This window comes from Geotrypetes seraphini, chromosome 6 (assembly GCF_902459505.1).
Source record: "Geotrypetes seraphini chromosome 6, aGeoSer1.1, whole genome shotgun sequence".
Classification (NCBI taxonomy): domain Eukaryota; kingdom Metazoa; phylum Chordata; class Amphibia; order Gymnophiona; family Dermophiidae; genus Geotrypetes; species Geotrypetes seraphini.
The window spans coordinates 248897689-248918567 of record NC_047089.1 but is presented as its reverse complement, the minus strand read 5'-3'; the positions used below and the strand labels follow the sequence as shown (position 1 = coordinate 248918567).

Here is a 20879-nt window from a genome sequence, read left to right as displayed (position 1 = left end):
TAATATCATCAGCATAGATGTAACATTTAACCTTCAGATTTTGCAATAAATTACCCTACGCAACTAGGTAAATGTTTAACAAAGTTGTTGATAATGGAGAACCTTGTAGGACCCCACAAGGATTACTCCAAGAAACAGAATATTTACCAGCACTATATACCTGATAGGATCTATTTTTAAAAAACCCCTGAAACCATTTACTAACATTTCCCGAAATACCGATTGAGTCCGGATACTTTAAAAACATGGTAACAAAAATTCCACAATAAACTTGATGAAAGAGGAGCAAAGCTGCAGCAATTTTGTAGATGTTCCCAGTTTTAAATGTATTGGGTCTTTATTCAACTAGTACACATTTAGAATATCTTTAGCTTTTAAGTCAGTTCAAAATAATGCTTAACCTATCAAAATTACAGAATTTTCATAAAAATATTATAATTATCATGTGTAGGAAAGAAAATGACCTTTGTGATCATTGACAAATAGTCATTACCTGATGAAAAGGAGAATGGAACCATCAGTTTAAAAACAGAATATAAAGAAAGAAAAGGATTTTAAGATTGATCTAGTTTATCAAGTTAAATCCTTACCTGTAGGATTTGGTAAGCTACAGGACAACTGCTGAAGAGTGCTACCATGCACTTTATACACTGATAAGCTCTTTTCTGATAGTGGTTCTTTGAGCGCTGAACAGTGTCGAATAAACCATCCCTGTCATCTGGTATTCCTTTAAGTGCATTGTGAATCCTGGATGGAGGAGTGGGGAGATGGGGGCAGAAAAAAAATTCAAATTTTTTATAAAACCTCTCTTATATGAAATCCAAACTAAGAGCACTTGACAGAAATAATATTTACGTTTTTGATGCATGGGTAAAATTAAGTTACTCACCTGTCGCAGGTGTTCTCCAAGGACAAGCAGGATGCATATTTTTATAGCTGAATGACATCACCCAACAGAGTCTACATGGGAACACTCTCCAGCTCATTTTACAGCAGCTTTAGAAAATGTTACTATGCATGTGCATACCTTTCTGTTTGCCGCTGATGCACAGGACTTGGTAAGTCTAATATATAAAGAACTCAGCTCTAATGGGAGGTGGGCGGGTACTGCTGTCCTCATAGAATACATTTCTACAGGTGAGTAAATTTGTTTTCTCTCAGGACAAGCAGGATGATATATTCTTATGGCTGGGAATCCTTATCTACCTGTAGTTAGATTTATGGATGACTAATCAGTTACATAAACAAATTACGTGCCTGTCTTATTCAGGTGCTAGGGAAAACCATAATACCTCATCCAGGTTCAGCAAGCTTTGCCTACTTACACGACACAGAGACCCAGGTTTTATGAAATACTTTATTATGAAAATAGAAAAATATAATTCATAAGCCAGCAGCAAATAACTAATTATTGTTCACAGAATATCCGAATACATATATGAAACTCAATACATAATTATCACACCACACTTGCTAGATAAATGAGTAAAACTAATTCTTACACACTAAATAATTCCTTATAATAATAATTCCTGATTAGCAGCAACAAAAAATATAGTTTATCACCTGAGTAACTTTACATCTCCATATCCTATACAACAATGGAATACTTTTATCTAGCCCCCAGCTGATAAGATAGATAATTTCCTTATTTCACCATCCGATTAGGCCTTAGCACAGAATCAGATGAAAGGGAAGACGTCTTCTACTCAGCACTAAAGATAAGAATTCTCTTGGTACAGGAACAAGAGTCCATTAATAATAATAATAACAGCTTATATACCGCAATACCGTGAAGTTCTATGCGTTTACAAAGATTAAGCAAAGGTACAAATTGATTGACTTTAAAGAGGGGAGGAAGAAAGAGGGTTAATAGGACAGGAAATCCATTTTTGAGGAGAGAGTGATCAATAGAACAAGTTAATCGCTATAGAGGGGAGAGAGAAGAGAGGATACTCCTCCAATATGACATCTCTGCTGCCTTTGATTCAGTAGACCACCACCTGCTAATAACAATATTGTCAGAGATTGGTATCACAGGCACAGTGATACAATGTCACCGGGAGTGGGATCCCTAGGATAGTAGACTTGGGGGTGGGTCAGTAGAGTGGGCAGACCTGATGGGCTATGGCCCTTATCTGCCGTCATCTTCTATGTTTCTATCTATGGCTCTCAGATTTCCTCAAAACAGAGAATACACTGTCTGAAAGAACAGAGAAATCTCCAACCCCTGGAAGACCTTCTGTGGTGTTCCTCATAGCTCTCCACCCTTCCCCATCCTTTTCAACCTCTTCATGAGCTCTCTCGGAAATGAAAGCATAATGTCCTATGCAGATGACATTTTCCTCCTCATCCCCACAACCAAACGGACATTACCAACAAAAGTTTCGATCAATATTGATAAAATAGAAAACTGCGCAACAATCAATAAAACTAAACACAGCAAAAAACAAAGTCCTATATTTCCACACTACCCAACAAATGGCACCAACTCACATCACCCTTTGTTCAGGCAATACCTTCACTGTAGAGGAATCCTAGGTTGTATTCTAGACTCCTCCCTCACCATGGAACCTCAAATCTCCAACCTCCAAAGAAATCCCTCTTCACCTTGAGACAACTAACACTAATAAGACCGTACTTTCACCAACACCACTTTGCCCTGATTGTACAACTGTTACTACCTCAACTGGACTACTGCAACTCCACCTATATGGGAAACACTGCTGTAAGACTAATCTTCAACCAAAGAAAACAACTGCACTGGCTACCCATCACATCAAGAATCTCATTCAAAATATCATGCATCATCCACCACATCCTCTATGAAAACTCAGCAGCTCCTCTCATCCAGATCTTCTCGATGGCATGGTCCACCTCTCGCAGAACCCTTGACAGGATACTACTAAACCTCCCTTCCACAAAAAATCTACAGTACAAACCTGTCTTCCACTCCATGCTTACCTTTCTAGGAGTAAAAACCTGGAATGACCTCACTGAAACAACCAGAACGGAACCCAGCTACACTATATTCCAGAAAAAACTGAAAACCCACCTCTTCGACGCCTAGTCTCAAGTTCAAGTTTATTAGTATTTGATGAATCGCTTATTAGAATTACTAAGCGATGAACAAAATTAAAAATAGGGTATATTACAAAAGGGCAAACATATTAACAAAATTCTATCATATAATACATATACGAGTAGGGAGGGAAAGAGGAATAGTTACAATTTTTGTCTTAGTAGAAAGAACAAGAAGGAAAAAAACAAAAGGGAAGGGGGGTAGTTAAAATTTTGGTACATTTTGAGATTTTTATTGTAGGTTTAAGTATTAAAAGCGTCATTAAAAAGATAAGATTTTTAAGATTTTTTGAACAATGTAAGATCTTTCTCATTTCTAATGTATTGTGGCAAAGAGTTCCACCATTGAGGGCCCATCACTGAAAACATGTCCGATCGTCTCGTGCCTATTATTTTCAAAGATGGAACTGAAAGTAAATTTTGGCTTGAAGACTGAAGTGGGCGTAGAGTATTATGTGGTACTAGTTTTTAAGCCCGTTACATTAATGGGTGCTAGAATAGATGTGTCTGTCTGTCTGTCTCTCTCTCCTTGGTCACTGCCTGTCTGTCTGTCTTTTTTTCTTTCTGTCTCTCTCTCTCATTGGCCACTGTCTTTCTTTCTTTCTTTCTGTCTCTATTCTTGGTCGCCTTCTGTCTTTCTTTCTCTATCTCTCCTTGGCCACTGTCTGTCTGTTTGTCTGTCTTTCTTTCTCTCTCTCCTTGGCAGCTTTCTGTCTTTTTTTCTATCTGTCTCTCTCTCTGTCACTGCCTAACTTTTCCATTTTAGCATCAATGTGTGTGTCATTGTGTGTATATTCAGTCGGCACCTCTTGCTTTACACTACCCAAACTGTGGTCTTCTTCCCGGTTCTTGTCTTCACCATTCTCATTCTGCTGGGCTGCAAATTCGCCATTCACTGGGGCAGAAACATCTGCACAGGGCTCCTTCCTCTCTGTCTCATTCGTAGCTTCCTCTCCTGTTAGCTTCTCAACGTTCATCATGCTGTTTTTGTTTGTTTTCTGAAGTGGCCCCCTCAGCACGGGCTTTGTTTTCCTTCTGATTTGGTTTCCTTGCTGACTCGGACTGCTGCTTCTTCACATCATCACCAGTGTTGCTGTCACTATCACTGTCCTGCCCTTTTTCCATCTGTTCTCCGGAACTGCCGCACGTGCCATAAACTGCCACAGGCTCCACCACTGTACGCATCGCAGAAGCAGCATTGAGAGAAGAGAGAAAAGCGCTGCACCGCGCTACCGCTGGCTTTGCCGTCTTCTGTCCACTGCGGCCCGCCCTCTCTGACTACTTCCTGTTTCCGCTAGGGTTGGCCGCAGTGGACAGAAGATGCCGAAGCCAGCGGTAGCGCGGTGCAGCGCTTTTCTCGCAACGCTGCTTCTGCGATGCGTACAGTGGTGGAGCCTGTGGCAGTTTATGGCACGTGTGGCAGTTCCGGAGAACAGATTGAAAAAGGGCAGGACAGTGATAGTGACAGCAACACTGGTGATGACGTGAAGAAGCAGCAGTCCGAGTCAGCAAGGAAACCAAATCAGAAGGAAAACAGCGGTGCAGCGCTTTTATCTCCATTTAAACGCGGGTGAGCCGGCGAGAAGGAGGAGGTGGTGGTTTTGGCAGTGAGTGAGGGCTGGAGGGGGTAGTTGCCGGCTCTGCTGTGCTTTCCCGATCTGGCCGCCGCATACGCACTCTGGCCACGGACCTACGGATCAGGGATTACAGATCACGCAGGTCTGAGTGCGCATGCGCGGCTAGCGTTTTATTATATAGGATTAACAATCTTGATATAAATTGGGGTTCATTGAATGCTAAAGTTTTAAATATAAGCAACATTATTTTAAAAAAGATGCGATGGCCAATTGGAAGCCAATGGGCATCAATCAGCATCGGCGAGACATGGTCATATTTCCTAGCATTGTATAATAGTTTGATCGCAGTGTTTTGTATGATCTGAAGTCTTCTTTTTTCTTTTTGGGAAATATTAAGTAGGAGAGCATTGCAATAGACTAGTTTTGCTATAATTAAAGAGTGGATCAGTATTTTGATAGATTTTGGGCTTAGAAATTTAGCGATTGATCGGATCAAGAGTAACTTAAAAAAGCAATTTTTGACAGTGAGAGAAATATGGTCGTGATAAAGTAGTTTATCGTCAATTGTGACCCCAAGAATTTTAACAGTAGAGACTAAGTTTAGAGGAATATTGTTAAGAACAAATGAGGTCTTCAGGGCTATATCTTTTTTCCAAGTGAAGAGCATTGATTTGGTCTTATTTATATTTAATGCCAATTTATTTGAAGTAAGCCAGTTTTGAATTGTTTCTAGTTTTTTATTAATAGATGAAATATCATTATCGTTTTCTGGATCCAATGGGTGAATGAGTTAAATATCGTCAGCGTAAGAGAATGAAGTGAAACCAATAGACTGACAGATACTTAGTAGTGGAGAAAGAAAGATGTTGAACTGGAGAGGGGACAAAATAAATCCTTGAGGAATTCCGAAAGAAGAAGAATACGTTCCAGAGGGTTCATTATTAAACCCGACTAGCGAGGTACGATTAGCGAGATACGAAGTAAACCAAGAAAGTACTTAGTCGTTTATACCTATCGATTCTAACCTATTTAAAAGTAGATCATGGACTATTGTGTCAAAAGCTGCTGAAATGTCTAGTGAGAATAGGACCACAGATTTATGGTGGTCTAAGAAGTATTGAATATTAGTTGTTAGTCCAATCATAGAATATTCCATACTATGAAATTTTCGAAAGCCTGTTTGGTTAGTATGTAAAGCGTTAGTATTTTCAATGAAATCGGAAATTTGATTAAATATAAGTTTTTCTGTTAATTTTGCCAGAAATGGTAAATTAGCTATTGGGCGATAATTTGATAATTCATTGGTACTAATTTTATGATCTTTGAGTATAGGGGTAATAATAGCAGTTTTCCATAGGGATGGGAAGGTGGCAGTGAGTAAACTTTTTAGAATAAGTGAGTGAATGAAAGGTCCAAAGCAGGAAAAATGTTTTTTTTAAGTAAAATGGTGGAATAATGTCGGAACCGGAATCTTTTAAATTGATTTGTTGAAAGAGGGATTCTATATCTTTAATGGAAGGAATTTTGAAATTGGAGCACCTTGCTTTAGGAATAAATTCAGTTTGATTAATATTCGTTGGATTGCAGGTTGTGATAGAAGGAAAAGAACTTCGGATGTTAATGATCTTTTGATTAAATGCGTCTGCTAATTCCTGTGCTTTTAAAGTAGACTTCTGGGTAATATTGTTTATTTTGTTTTTTGGATCAATTGATTTTAAAATGTTATATAAAGTAGAGGAATTTTTAGCTTTGTCAATTTTTTTAGAATAGTATGTTTTTTTTGCCCGATTGATTTTGATTTTATAAGATGAGACATTGTCTCTATAAATTTGAAGGATAGTTTGTGTTTTAGTATGTCGCCATTTTCGTTCTAAAGAATGTAGCTGTTTGTAAATTTACGAAAAGATGAAGTTTTATTTATTATTGGAGCTTTGGTGTCTAGAAGAGATAACAAGGAAGAATTCCAAGAAGATAGTTGGTCTTCAATGGAAATAGAGAAGATGTTAAAATAGATGGGTCAAGGAAGGGAATGATATCTGTCGTATCTAGTTTGGAATAGTCTCGGAATGAGATAAGTTTAGTTTTGGAGGCTGGCTGTGGTAATTTTAGTTTGTACAGATCAAGAGAAAAGGATATAAAATGGTGATCAGACCAAGGGACGGGTGTAACTAAAATATTAGAGAGAGTGAGATAATGAGATGATGGAGAGAAAATCATATCTATAGTGTGATTTGCTATATGGGTTGGTTCAGTTATTTTACGGTGTATGTTAAGAGGTTTTAGGATGTTTAATAGGTCCTTGGTAAATACATTAGATAGATCGTCAAAATGGATGTTGAAGTCCCCTAAGATAAGGGGAAGAGTTGTAGAAGAGCAGAAGTCAAATAGAATATCCTGAAGGAGAGAGAATTTGTTTTGTCCTAACGGGGGAGGAACATAAAGTAATAAAAAATTGAGTTTAATGTTGAAATTAAGTTTAAGGTGGAGATATTCGATAGTAGCATTTTTTGAAGAGGAATCAGAGAGATTTACAAGATTATTTTGAAATATGACTGCTAGTCCTCCGCCTTTGCGGTTATGGCGGTGATTAAAAAGGAAATCATAGTTAGGGGGACAGCAGTAAGAAAGGTATGCTTCGTCACCTTCAGAGAGCCAGGTTTCTGTGATAAAGAGAATGTGTAGATCATGATGTACAATATCATCTTTTAAGAGGTGATATTTGTTTTTGATTGATCTTGCGTTAACAAGCCTTAATTTCAAACTATTATTTTTGAGGACAACTTTTGTCAAAGGTATTGAGGCAGTGGTTATTGGTTTAATATTATGAAGAGAAGTAGGAGTTGGGATTTCTAAGAGGAAGGGATGATGTGAAGCAATAGTTCTATGATTAGGGGGCGATGGCCCCAATAGGTTGGAATGTTATTGATAGGCATATTGACTTTTGTAGAATAGTTCAAGCCAAAGTTTTGGGTTCCTGTGAGAAAAAAGCCGAGAGAAAAGAAAAAGAAAATTGTGGGCCCGTGTTTATAGCTAATGGAGACCCGTTTGTATGGATATAGATGTGATAAAAGTCTAGGTATTGTAGTGCCCTCCGTTTGCGCACGAAGGAGCGCACAAAGGAGCAGGGCCTGCTCCTTTTGCGCGCTCCTTCGGCGTGCGCCGCAGCAGGCCTGGTTATGAAGGGCATCAGCTGACCTGGTGGGGGAGGTTTCCGGTGCGCTGCCACTTTGCGGCGGCAGAAGAGGTAACAAAGACAAAGAAAAAAATTAAACAGTAAAACAGTTAAAACAAAGATAAAACTCTAAAATTAGTTTAAAATAGTTATAAGGTGTACTAAAGCAGTGCAATGGTACAGAGGTCCTGATATCCCTCCTTCTCTTCCATTCCCCACTCTCTCCTCCTTGCCTTTCCTCTCCCTCCTCCGCCCTCTCTCTCTTTCCTTCCCTTGTAAGTCACCTTGAGCCTGAATAGGTATGTGCGACGCACAAATAGAAGATTAGATTAGATTAGGCCTTTATCTGAAATCATGTTTCTACTCGAAATGTTAGATACTGTCTGTGGCTTGGATAGCAAAGTTACTCACCTGTACCACTGGCAGGTGGGAAGGCACATGCATGTACAAAGCAACACCTCTAAAAGTTTCTGAAAAATCAGTTGGGGAGCATTTCTGAGCTGGCTCTATAAGGTGATGCTACCTAAATATAACAGGAAATACTGCTTGTCCTTGGAGAACTGAAAATACAGGAATTCATCACTGTTCTTGCCCCCCCCCCCAATTAGGAATAAGGATTTCTGGATAGGTATTTTCTGTACCCCAGCAGCATAGATAATAGCGGAGTAGACCCCTATATCTCTAACAGTTCTCATGCTATCTGAGCCAGACACTAGAGGGCAACGCTGTCTTACACCATATTAAATAATTTCAGCATGCAATATATGCTTAACATTCCAAAAGATTTGCTGCTTGTGGTACATTTAGCCTAAACTGGCAACTATCTCAGTAGAGGCTGGGCAGTCTGATACCTTTCTTATATGTACAGTCCATGATGTATTGGGAACTTCCACTAGAAATTTATCTTCTGCCATGACAACACTGTTCTTAGCTGTCTACCTCCACATCACATCGACAGATGTTTCATTAACCAGAGATGACATACTGGGATGTGAAATAAACAATACATAATGGAAAGTATAAAAAGGAGTGTGTGGCTACAGCCTTATCACCCTGAAGTTGTGGGTTCAAACCCCAGGCTATTCCTTGTGACCCTGGGCAAGTCACTCAATCCTCCACTATCCCAGATACATTAGATAAATTGTGAGCCCACCGGGACAGATATGGAAAATGCTTGAAGTTCCTGTGTAAACTGTTTTGTGTGGTTGTAAAATAACAAAAAGGTGGTATACAAGTCCCAATCCCTTCCCCCTCTATTATGCACCCTGAGTTGTATGTATAAATCACTTCTAACCTGTATGTCTGTCGTATTTAAATTATAAGCTCTTTGAGAAGGGACTGTTTTTTGCAAGTTTGTTGTACAGTGCTGTGTGTGTCTGGTAGCACTATAGAAATAATAATTAGTAGAAGCAGTAGTAATTACTTCTTAATACTGCTAATTTAATGCTATTGTAAAAGAGTCTTCTTGCTCTACGAAAGGCAATCTTAGTATGTGCACTGGCAACAAAACAAAACAACTGAAGCAGACTACACTTGATCAACATCCTTTTGATAGTTCCCTATTTTAGCAGCCAATGTTTTGCAGAACTTAGAACTGTCCTACCTGTAGAAGATCAGGGTCACTTCTTCCTTAGGCACTTGGAATAGATCAACATCAATTCTTGGGTTCTCAGCATACTCAACCTAGGCTATATCTTGAGGTATCTCAGATAGACATCAAATCAGTTCTTCATGAGACTCAATTACTCAAAACCCTTTGCTTCAGGAAGAAGTCAATCTCCTCATCCAAGGCTTCTACTCTGAAATCTCCCCCCAAAGATGGAAAATCCTGTCCCATCTGGCACCTCAGAAACCTCATTCTCTTTCTTTGTAAGGAGAAGTTCAGAATGAATCATGCTCTATGTTGTTGAAGAGAGGAGACCGCCTGTAAACATTGGACATCAAAGATCCTCATCAGAAAGATTTATTCCAATTCCTCTTCTATGCAGATCTGTATCAATACAAATCCTTCTTTTGGCCTTCAGAGTCTGTACCAATAGTTTAGTAATGTCAACTGCTCATCTACACAAGCAAAGTCATCTAGATTCTCCCTACCTTGACTGCCTCCACCTAGAGCATCAACTAGGAATTCTAGATGTTCTTCATCTGAGTACAGAGCTTTCTTAGCCTATTGTGCTCTAGTTTCCAATTTCCAATATCATATCATTTTTTTGGTTTGTATAACATGAGACTTCAATAATGTTCCGAAGATACTTATGACACCACATTTTGAGGCAATCAAGTCTGCTTCAATCCAATTAGAACAATTTTAATAATATATTTCTCTCTAAGCATCTCTTGATGGGAAATTTGCTTACAGTGATATGCCCGTTAGCCTAAAGGCCAATGAAAACCTTTTGCTCCTTAAAGTCTAAAACCAAGACATTCTACAAGTATATGGATATAAGTGCTTAAAAAACACAATTATATATGGATATAAGTGCTTAAAGAACACAATTCCAGCTCATAGTACAATCCCTAATCCTAGGTATATTAGATTATTGCAACATCCTCTACCTCCCATGCCCTGCAACAATGATCAAACAATTACAAACAATTCTAAACACAGCCCTAAGACTCGTCTACTCTTTAAGGAATCACGACCACATTACTGAAGCATTCATCAACTCTCATTGCTCCCAATCCAGGAACGAATACTATTCAAATTCTACTGCATACTATTTAAAACTATAAATGGAGACAGCCCAACCTACCTGAACAACCGACTCATCCATACTACCTCAACCAGACATAGAAAAAAGCATACCCCATTCATACACCCTCCAATCAAAGAAGTTAAACGGAAAAAACTTTACGACGGCCTCCTAGCCACTCAAGCAACAAAACTAAATAACCAAATCTCCAATCTTCTGCTAACAACCACTGACTACAAGTTGTTAAGAAAAGAAATAAAAACCATACTCTTCAAGAAATCACTGAAAATGTCTTATCACGAATACCTTCCTTCTTCCTATTTTTTTCTTGACTCTGAGACTACCTTGATCTATTCTTTACCTTCACTAGTCATGACCACTGATCTCCTTTTGTAACACACCTACTATAAATCTTTTGTAATCCGCTTTGAACCGCAAGGTAATGGCAGAATAGAAATCTCTCATGTAATGTAAATATATCCCATACAATGACCACTACATAGAAAGGAATTATGAAGCTATGTTTATGTAACATTTATTTTCAAGTTTTACTTTACTGTGAAATACTTTATAAATTCATCAGTAGTCTATGGTATATAAATCTCAATATTCAGAAAAACTGAAGTGAGGGAAAGATGAGAAAGGGGGAAATCAGTGAACAGTAAAAGGCATCATCTCTGAAGTCATTCATTAGCACAAATGTCACTGTTTTCCCAATGATAATTTTTTTTTACACTTCCCTATTATTCCAGCAGCAAAGACTATACTCCATATAGTCATATGTGTGAAAGACTTATGATCTTGAATATTGAACACAGCAGAGTACTAACCTGTGGGTTTGCCAAGAATCCTCAATCAGCAAAATTTGTAAAAGGAGATCCAGGTATGGTCGGAGTTCATATGTATAAGAATATGCAACCTTGAGAAACAAAATTTTAAAATCTAATTAACTGTTTTAAGTTATTTGAAAACCAGATCCTTGTGCTTGAACACAAAAACTTGATTCTTCCATATAACTAATAGCATAAAAAGAGTAGCTTACAAAAAAAATGCATGAGAGGGACATTCATATTATGTTGTTCACTATACACCGTTGGGTTATATTTATTTTGTATTATCTATGATACCGTTTTATGTACTGTTTTGGTTTTATTATTAGTACACTGCTTTTTGTTATTGTACACTGCTTTTAAATGACTTTCTAGTCATTTTAGTATAGAAATTTACTGTAAAGATAAAAGCACGCAACCTTGAGACAAGCACTAAATTGAAAACTAACGCTCTTCTCCAACAAGAATTTTTTTTTACTACTTTATCATCTTGTACCTGCCACAATAGTTCACTCAGGACAGTAGATGAGAACTGTGGATTCTCCCAACAGCAGAATCGAAGCAGTTTGATGGTCTCTTCTGAGTTACTGCAGTCTTCAATAATTTTCTTCACATAACTTGTTCGCACAAACAAAATATCTGCCACATTCTGCTGAAGAGCCATTATTGGTTGAGATAAGTTAGCCTCTCCATAAGGGTTTGTAAGTGGCGGATTACCTAGAATGAATTATAATGAATTACTAGAACAACAATCATTTGTACTTTTGCATTGTAGAATGTAATGATTTATATGCATATAAAGTATAATCTCGTTATAACGGACTCACTTATAACGGAACCTTGCCTATAGCGGACAAGGTCCACTGGTCCCAGCTGTGCGCCATTATAAACATACAGAAAATCATCGCATATAACGGACTTTCGGATATAACGGACAACCAATTTGGTCCCCAGAGCCGCTTTTAGCTGTAGTTTTCTTCGGCTATAACAGACATGCAGGCTCTGCCTACAAGGCACATGGCATGCCGGTGATATAGTATCAAAATGCAGCCAAGAAGAAAATGACAAGAGTATTTTTCTTTCCAGTACAGTATGACATAATGCTTTAGAACATCTTTTAGTGTTCTGGTTTTGCAATCATTTCGTGCCAAACCAATGTTTTGCTGAGTTTTGTTATTGATGTTGCTGATATGCTTGTGCAGTGACTGTTGTTCATTGATTGAACATTGTTTCAAGTTGACCTAAATAAAGTTAAAAAAAAAAATGCATACTCTTGATATAACGGACTCTGGATATAACAGACTGTTTTTCCAGGTCCCTTGAAGTCCGTTATAACGAGATTATACTGTAGCTTAATTATTATGTAAGTAAACCACCTGAACAAACCTCCATACTAATAAAAGGATGGTATATCAAATCTGGATTCTTTATAAACCTTGCAAAATAATCTCCTTACTATAAAATGCAAAACTTTAAAAGTTGAACATTCCCTTATCAGCTGACATCATTTGGTAACAGTGGCATGAACTGGGAGAGCAGAAAAGCAACTTTAAATTAAGCAGACATGTGCAAAACTTAAAACATTTAAAATATCAATAAAAAAGCTTGTTATTATTAGCAGATATTTGACATTTAGCATTGTCATATGACACAATTTTATTTGGCATGTCTATGAGAGCTAAATGTCAAATATCTGCTAATAATAACAAGCTTTTATTGATATTAACAGGAGTTGCCATCCAACAAATAACACATAATTGGAAGGACTGTAAAAGACTGAATTATTGTTTTTGGTGGTCTTCAGTTTGTCATGTGTATAAAATGGAAAGAGCGTTGGCTGTTCAAAAAGGTTACGGGATGTGTGGGGACCTTTATTAAATTATAGTAATGAATAAGTTACACTTTTCCCAATCTTAATACACATGTGGATTTGGTGGGGGGGGGGATTTCTTGTTTTCCCATTAAGAATATATAGATGATTGTCATAAGATTATTTTCATGTGGTATATATTAGTTGTATATGAATTTGGGAGGGGGTGGGGTTAAATCTTCTTGGTGTATGACATTGAAAATTTTTCAAGTGATGTTGTATTATATTTGGTTGATATTTACTGTACACTTGATGTAAGTTTACAAATGAATAAAGAAATTATTAAAAAAAAAAAAAAATTTAAAATACTCGCATCACTAACTTGCATGTATTACTTTAAAAATTGTTTGCTGTCACTTTGTCCTGTACGTGGAACCTAACATTTTCACAAGATGCCCAGAAAAACACTCCTTGATTTTAAATGGTTACAAAATCAAAACTTACTGGAATATGTTTATAAATAAGATGACAGCAAATACAAGCCCCAAAAAGCACGGTTAGCAAGATCTTACACAATCGCTTGCACTTTCACTCTTATAAGCTGCAATTGGTGCAGTTACAACCTTCAGACAATGCAACGCAACAAAATGACCAGGTGTTCCTCAAGTGGCCCCCGAGATCACCGGACATTACTGTTTGTGACTTTTTCCTTTGGAGGTATGTACCTCCACTACCTGCAACTATGGATGGTCTGCAGGAATGCATCACTGAAGCTATATAAACATGATCACACCGGATATGCTTCGGAGAGTCTGGTCCGAGCTCGATTATCGCATCGATGTTTGCCGAGTAACCGGTGGGGCACACATCAAGTGTAATCAACAGATACCATATGAAACTTTATGAGCTGATGAAACTGTAGCCTCAAAGGTGAAAGAATATTCTAAGAAATTTTGGATTTGTAACTATTTAAAATCAAGGAGTGCTTTTGTGGGCACCCTGTATAATGGACACATGGTAACAGACACACAAAAGGACTGAATTAATATCAGTTTCAAACTTATAAGCAGTAATATGCTGAGAGGCTGGATAAACTGGGGCTCTTCTCTCTGGAAAAGAGGAGGCTCAGGGGGGATATGATAGAGACCTTCAAAATACTTAGGGGCATAGAGAGGGTGGACAGGGACAGGTTCTTCAGACTAAAAGGGACGACAGGTACGAGGGGGCACTCAGAGAAACTGAAGGGAGATAGGTTCAAATCAAATGCAAGGAAGTTTTTCTTCACCCAAAGGGTCGTGGACAAATGGAATGCGCTCCCGGAGGAAGTGATCCGGCAGAGTACAGTACAGGGATTCAAACAGGGATTGGACAGATTCCTGAGGGAAAAGGGGATCGTGGGGTACTGAGGGAGGTGCTGGGGTGTTGCATAAGTATAGACAGCTCACCAGGTCGTGCAGGTGCAAGGCCGGAGGGTTAGGACATTGATGGGAAGATAGGACTTCGATGAGAAACCTAGGGGGCAAGGGGGCCCCTTCTGGTGATTAAGGCAGGTCAAGACCTGTTGGGCCGCCGCGGGGGCGGACTGCTGGGCGGGATGGACCTCTGGTCTGACCCGGCAGAGGCACTGCTTATGTTCTTATGTTAATACCAATTATCCAGGCTTGAACTGCAGCTATGGTTGAACCCTGTAATTCAACTTTTCTTCAGTTCAACAGATTTGGTATCGAGACAGGCTCTGGCTGTGTTGAAATTGTTTTAGAGAACAGAACCAATGCTATATATCAGGGTGAGCTTGTACAGTGTTAAATTACAGAAGAGGTTTGGAAAAGATGTGTAAGTAAAACTGGGAAGTGATAAAAAGTAAACAGTGATTGTCTAAAATCTGTAAATATTCTGGTTGGTTAAATGTTTGTGCTGAGCAATGCATGAAGGCATGCCTGCAGGAATCTGCATGACAATCCCAGCAGTCCTGGAGACAGCTAAAAGCCATCTGATTGGTTGGTGAGTGAATTCTGATTCTCTTTTACCAAAAAGGTAAAAGATTCTTGAATAAAACATTCTCTTTGACTAGGGAGATTGAGTTATTTGTGAAACTATTTTCCTGGAACTTTTTGCTTTAGTGCCCTTGCTGCAAAGAGAGAACGGTGAATAAAACTGAATTGAAGACTTAATCAGTGAAGGATAAATATATAATTCTTAAATATTGAGAATATAGTAGCAGCATAGAGATGCTTTACTAGAGGGGCTTATTACTACTACTACTACTTATTTCTATAGTGCTGTCACATGTACACTGTGCTGTACATTAAACATGAAAGACAGGTTTGTACAAGTTTCTGGAGGAAAAGTCCATAGTCTGTTATTGAGAAAGATGAGCGAAGCCACTGCTTGCCCTTTATTGGTAGCATGGAATATTGCTACACCTTGGGTTTTGGCCAGGTACTAGAGACCTGGATTGGCCACTGTTAGAACGGGCTACTGGGCTTGATGGACCATTGGTCTGACCCACTCCATCAAACATTACTTTGATTTTCCCACCTTCAGATTGCTGGTCCAATCCCTAATTCTAAACTCCCTGGATTACTGCAATATCATATATCTGGGCTCCTACAAGAAAACCATTAAACGACTACGACTTATTCAGAATACCGCAGTCCGCCTCATCTACGGGCTCAAAAAATCAGACCACATCAGCCCTTTCTACAGGAAACTTCACTGGCTACCGTTCGAAGCAAGGATCATCTTCAAATTCGCCTGCCTCTGCTTCAAAACCCTAACTGGCTCAGCCCCGATATATCTTTCACGCCACTTCACCTTCCCAGGCTCTAACCGTACACGCAATGCACACCTGTTTGCCTACCCCTCCCCAAAAGGATGCATCCACAAAAGATTCTTCGATAAAACCCTCTCTTTCCAAGCTGGCAAATGGAATGATTGCCTGTCCACTCTCATCTCTCTTGCCCCAACTTATCAATCCTTCAGGAAATCTCTAAAAACATACCTCTTTGATAAATTCCTCTAACCCCCGTCCCCCCGACCAAACTAATAATCCCTTGCCTCCCTCCCTACCCTTCCCCTCTCCCCATGCAACAATTATTGGATCTTTTTGTAATTGTCACTGGTTTATGCCATATAATTGTTAACCAATTCTCTGCACCTACATTGTTTAAATCGCTCTGAACTGTTTTTCGATATGCTGTAACCTCGATGTAACTTCGCTATAACTAAGCTGTAACTTCGCTGTAAATGTACAGTCTCTTATCCTGTAAACCGCTCTGAACTGTTTTGTGGTATTGCGGTATAAAAAAATAAAGTTATTATTATTATTATTATTCTTATGTTCTTAAGAGAAACCCTGTTCAATAGAACTCACAATCTAACAAAAACAGACAAACAAAACAAAGTAGAGGTTAGGAAACTTATCACAGGGGGAATGATATACATGGGTACTTTATTAGTGAGTGGGAGTTAGGAGTTAAAAGCAACCTCAAAAAAGTGGGCTTTTAGCCTAGATTTAAATAATGCCAGAGATGGGAGCTTGATGTACTGACAAAGGCAGTCTGTTTCAGGGATACAGTGGACGGAGACTGGAGTTGGCAGTAGTGGAGAATGGTACAGATAAGAAAGTTCCCAGTGAGGAGTATAAGGAGAGAGGAAAGATACAGAGAAGCTGCAGAGTGAACGCACTTGTAGGTCAATAAAAGGGGTTTGAACTGTATGCTAGACAGCTGCATGGGAATGTGGACAACGGCAATCCTATAAGGATCCCCTCCAGGTCCACAGGATGGAAGTGGTTCATCCAGAGCTCCCACGAGACTGTACACCTTTCTCTGGTGCCGGGTTGTATCCAGCTACAGCCCCTCTCTTCAGGCTGCCGGCAGTGGTTACTTCTTCCATGCTGCTGGAAGCCTTCCTTCTGGAAGATTATGGTCTGATGGACTTGGCAGATATCCCCCCCCAAAAAAAAACAAAACCCTGAAAGGAACCCTTAACTCTGGAAGAACTCATCCATTTGGAGTCAACTACAATCATGTGACTCACATGTGCAACTATTGTCTTGAAAAAAATCACAATTTCTATGTGCCTGAATCTTCTATTTTGGGACTTCATACATTAGAAATGCCAATTTTAATTGACATATTTTATTTACCAGGATTTATTTATTGCCTTTTTGAAAAAAAATTCACCAAAAACAGTATACAGTAAGAATAACTTGAACCTAGGCAATTAGAGTGCAATTAAACACTAAATGATGCCAAATAAAGATCTAAATCAGTGGTCTTTGCTAATTTTTAAGCGAGAGCTGTTTTAAATCCAAAAGGGCTGAAGGAGAGCCAACAAATATCTTTGCTACACCTGGCCTTGGTCACACAATGAACCCTATGCAAATACAGGACCACAAACTAAAAGTCCTAATATACACAACTGAAAATCATGCTGCCAGACTCTGCATGCAGTACACCACCGAGAAACAGAGAATAAATGCATTTCTTCCTGAACAGTGATGTAAATTCTCAAAACTGACATATTTCAATCACCGGATTGAAAATAAAATCATTTTTCCAACCTTGGATGTCTGGTTATTTTATTTTTCTAATCATCTTTTCCCAGGCTCTGGATGCACTTCCTTCTGTCTGTGCTGTTAACTGTTTCCAGGACCTTCTTATCCATTTGCTGTTTTTCCTTCCTTCACTTTCTGCCCTACATCCATCTTTGTCAGAACAGGGTACTAATCATTAAACTAATGGAGATATGAAACAGTATGCTATGTTTGTATACCAATTGCTTCAATCATAATAACCTATCTCCTACTGTTGAGAAGAGAAAATGAAAACAGTGCACTGATTGATATCACTCCAATATGTTATGAGTAGTTAAGCTCTTTTGGGAGGTGTTTGCCTCCCTTGCGGAGGTTATTGTCCAGTCATAGCACGTTAAGTGGCACTTTTTACTGCACTTAAGCATTGTGAAGTGCTCCCGTGAATCTGTTTCATGTGACTACACTTTTTTCTGGAGAGTCTATGCTTAATCAAATTTTATAGCGAATAAATTAGTCCAAAAATGAGCAAGACAATTTATTATAGTGAAGCCGAAGTAATTTCTTCAGAGGCTGGTACAGCACTAAAAGTCTCTATGGTATGGCCGCACCTCAAATACTGTGTGCAATTCTTGTTGCTATATTTCAAAAAAGATGTAATGGAATTAGAAAAGGTAGAGAAGGGCGACAAAAATGCTAAAAGGGATGGGACGGCAGGAATATGTAGCAGAGGGAAAGGCTAAAGTGGCTAGGGCTTTTCAGCTTGGAGAAGATATGGCTCAGGGGTGATATGATAGAGGTCTATAAAATAATGAGTTGTGTAGAAAGGGCAGATGTGAATTGCTTGTTCACTCTTTCCAAACATACTGAGACTAGGGGGCATGCAATGAAGCTACTAAGTAGTAGATTTAAAACAGAAAATATTTCTTCACATGTGTACCGTATTTCCCATGTATAGGCTACTCCTTTGTATAGGTCGCCTCTATGTATAGGCCGCAGGAAACGCCGATTTAAGTTTTAAAACTCTTAGATAAGCTGCCCCATGTTACTAGCCGCGGCTTAACTAAGAGATTGAAAAAGTAAATCGGCCTATACATCACCCCCCCTTAAATATCTCCCTCGCCAGTAGTACGATCAGGCGTGTTTTCATGTGCAGGCCTTGAGTGGAACAAACATCCTGGATGGCTACCTCCTCCACGTTGTGCAGGGCAGGAGCGAAGTTTGCTATTAGAGAATGACACGGTGGCGGTTTACCCGCGGCCACCACATTTTAGCCGCGGGTCATCCGCCGAAAACGGGGAAGAAAACTAGCAGTCGCTGCGGCGACGGGGACAAGGCCATTCACCGCCCGCGGGGCGGTGAATGGTCTTGTCCCCGCAGTGAGGCATGAAGGATCACGCGGTCCCCGCAGCTCACACCCGCCTGCCCAATCGATTCTAGTGTTTAGCCAGCTCTCTCCCTTCTCCTCACCTTAGTTTGTAGATTTTCTTTTTCGGCGACCCGCACGCTATCAGAGAGCCGCGCACCCGCTGCTGCTCAGTTTCGATCTTCCGCTCTGATGCAACCGGAAACAGGAAGTTGCAGCAGAGCAGAAGATTGAACACTGAGCAGCCACGCGTGCGCGGCTCTTTGGGAAAGCGTGCAGGTCGCCGAAAAAGAAAACCTATAAACTAAGGTGAGGAGAAGGGAGAGAGCTGGCTAAACACTAGGATCGATTGGGCAGACAGGTAGTGGCTGCGGGGACCGTGCGATCGCTAGTGTTCCCGGCTCAAATTGGAAGGAGGGAGTGAAAGGGAAAAGGATTCTGGGCCAAGGGGATGAAGTCGGAAAGAAAAACCCACAGTAGGAAAGAAAGGGAAGGACTGGCAGGTGAGCCAGATGCTAGAAGCAGGGGGGGGGAAGAAAGAGGGAAAAAAGCTAGATGGGGTTGAAAAGAAGAGACACACTGGTATGGAAGAGGAAGATAGGGGAAATCTGGACACAGGAAGGTAACAGAAAGAGGGGAAATTATGTGCATGGGGCATAGGGACAGAGACATAAAGGGGACATGCCATGGGGATGGTATATGGACACAGGGGAGGCAATAACAGATACATAGGGGAGATATTAGAAATGGAGAAAATAGGAGCACAGAAGCGAGATGGTTTGTGGGGATGGGACAGGGACCGAGCTTGCAGGCTCCAGTGGCTTGCACAAATTACATTGTAACGTGCCATGAAAATAAGAGGAAGGAAGGTAGATAGGCCACGCGAGAGGAGCTGAAGGGTAGTAGAAAGGAACAGATGGTAAAGGAGGGAGGGAAGGGTGGTGGTGGAAAGGAATAGAACAGACATTGAAGGAGGGTGGAGAGGAACAGACCCCCAAGGGAAATGTGGAAGACAGAGTGGGAAGAAGACAGATGCCAGACTATGCGGGAGCGGAGGGAAGAAGATGGGTGCTAGACCAATTGGGGGGGGGGTTAAGGGAGAGGCACAGTAACAGCAAATGGAAGACGCAGAGAGAAGACACACAGTGGATGGAAGGAATTCAATGAGAAGATGTGGAAAGCAGAAACCAGACAACAAAGGTAGAAAAAAAAATTATATTTATTTATTTATTTTTTGCTTTAGGATAAAATAGTATATTAGTTGTGTTGATAAAAATTTATAAACAAAGCCCTGCCAGCTGAACATCTCTTTCTCTAGTTCAGCAGCAGGAACTTTGATTTATAAGAAAGGAATAAGCTAAATATTACAGTACTAAGGCTTATATGGATGCAGCGGGGACGGTGACGGGGCGGTGAGTGGGATGGCAGTGGCGGTGACGGGGCGGTGAAAGGGATGGCGGTGACGGTGACGGGGCGGTGAAGGGAACGGCGGTGATGGGGCGGTGCAGAGGATGGTGGGCCGGTGACGGGGACAGATTATTTCCCCGTGTCATTCTCTATTTGCTATCTCAAGCCTCTGTCCCGTGCCAATTCCTGATTGGCTGCCATCGAGAACTTATGGCAGCCAATCAGGAATCAGTGCAGAACAGAGGCTTGAGATAGCAAACATCGCTCCCGCCTTGCACAGCGTGGAGGAGGTAGTCGTCCAGGACATGTGTTCCACTCAACAAGGCTTGCACATGAAAACATGCCTAATCTTACTACCAGTTAGGGAAATATTTAGGGGGTGGGGGGGATGTATAGGCCACTCCAG

General features: G+C 40.0%; 1 protein-coding gene across 4 annotated transcripts in view; it reads right to left on the bottom strand.

The window, feature by feature from the left end:
• The window catches only part of USP9X (ubiquitin specific peptidase 9 X-linked), a 589740-nt gene that overhangs the window by 43337 nt on the left and 525524 nt on the right, over positions 1 to 20879 (bottom strand). For all 4 annotated transcript variants that reach the window (XM_033949377.1, XM_033949378.1, XM_033949379.1 and 1 more), the window contains 3 exons: positions 11850 to 12070; positions 11354 to 11442; positions 591 to 747 (listed from right to left, as the gene is read on the bottom strand). In XM_033949377.1, the coding sequence (XP_033805268.1) occupies positions 591 to 747; positions 11354 to 11442; positions 11850 to 12070 (467 nt within the window). The remainder of the gene's footprint in view (positions 1 to 590; positions 748 to 11353; positions 11443 to 11849; positions 12071 to 20879) is intronic.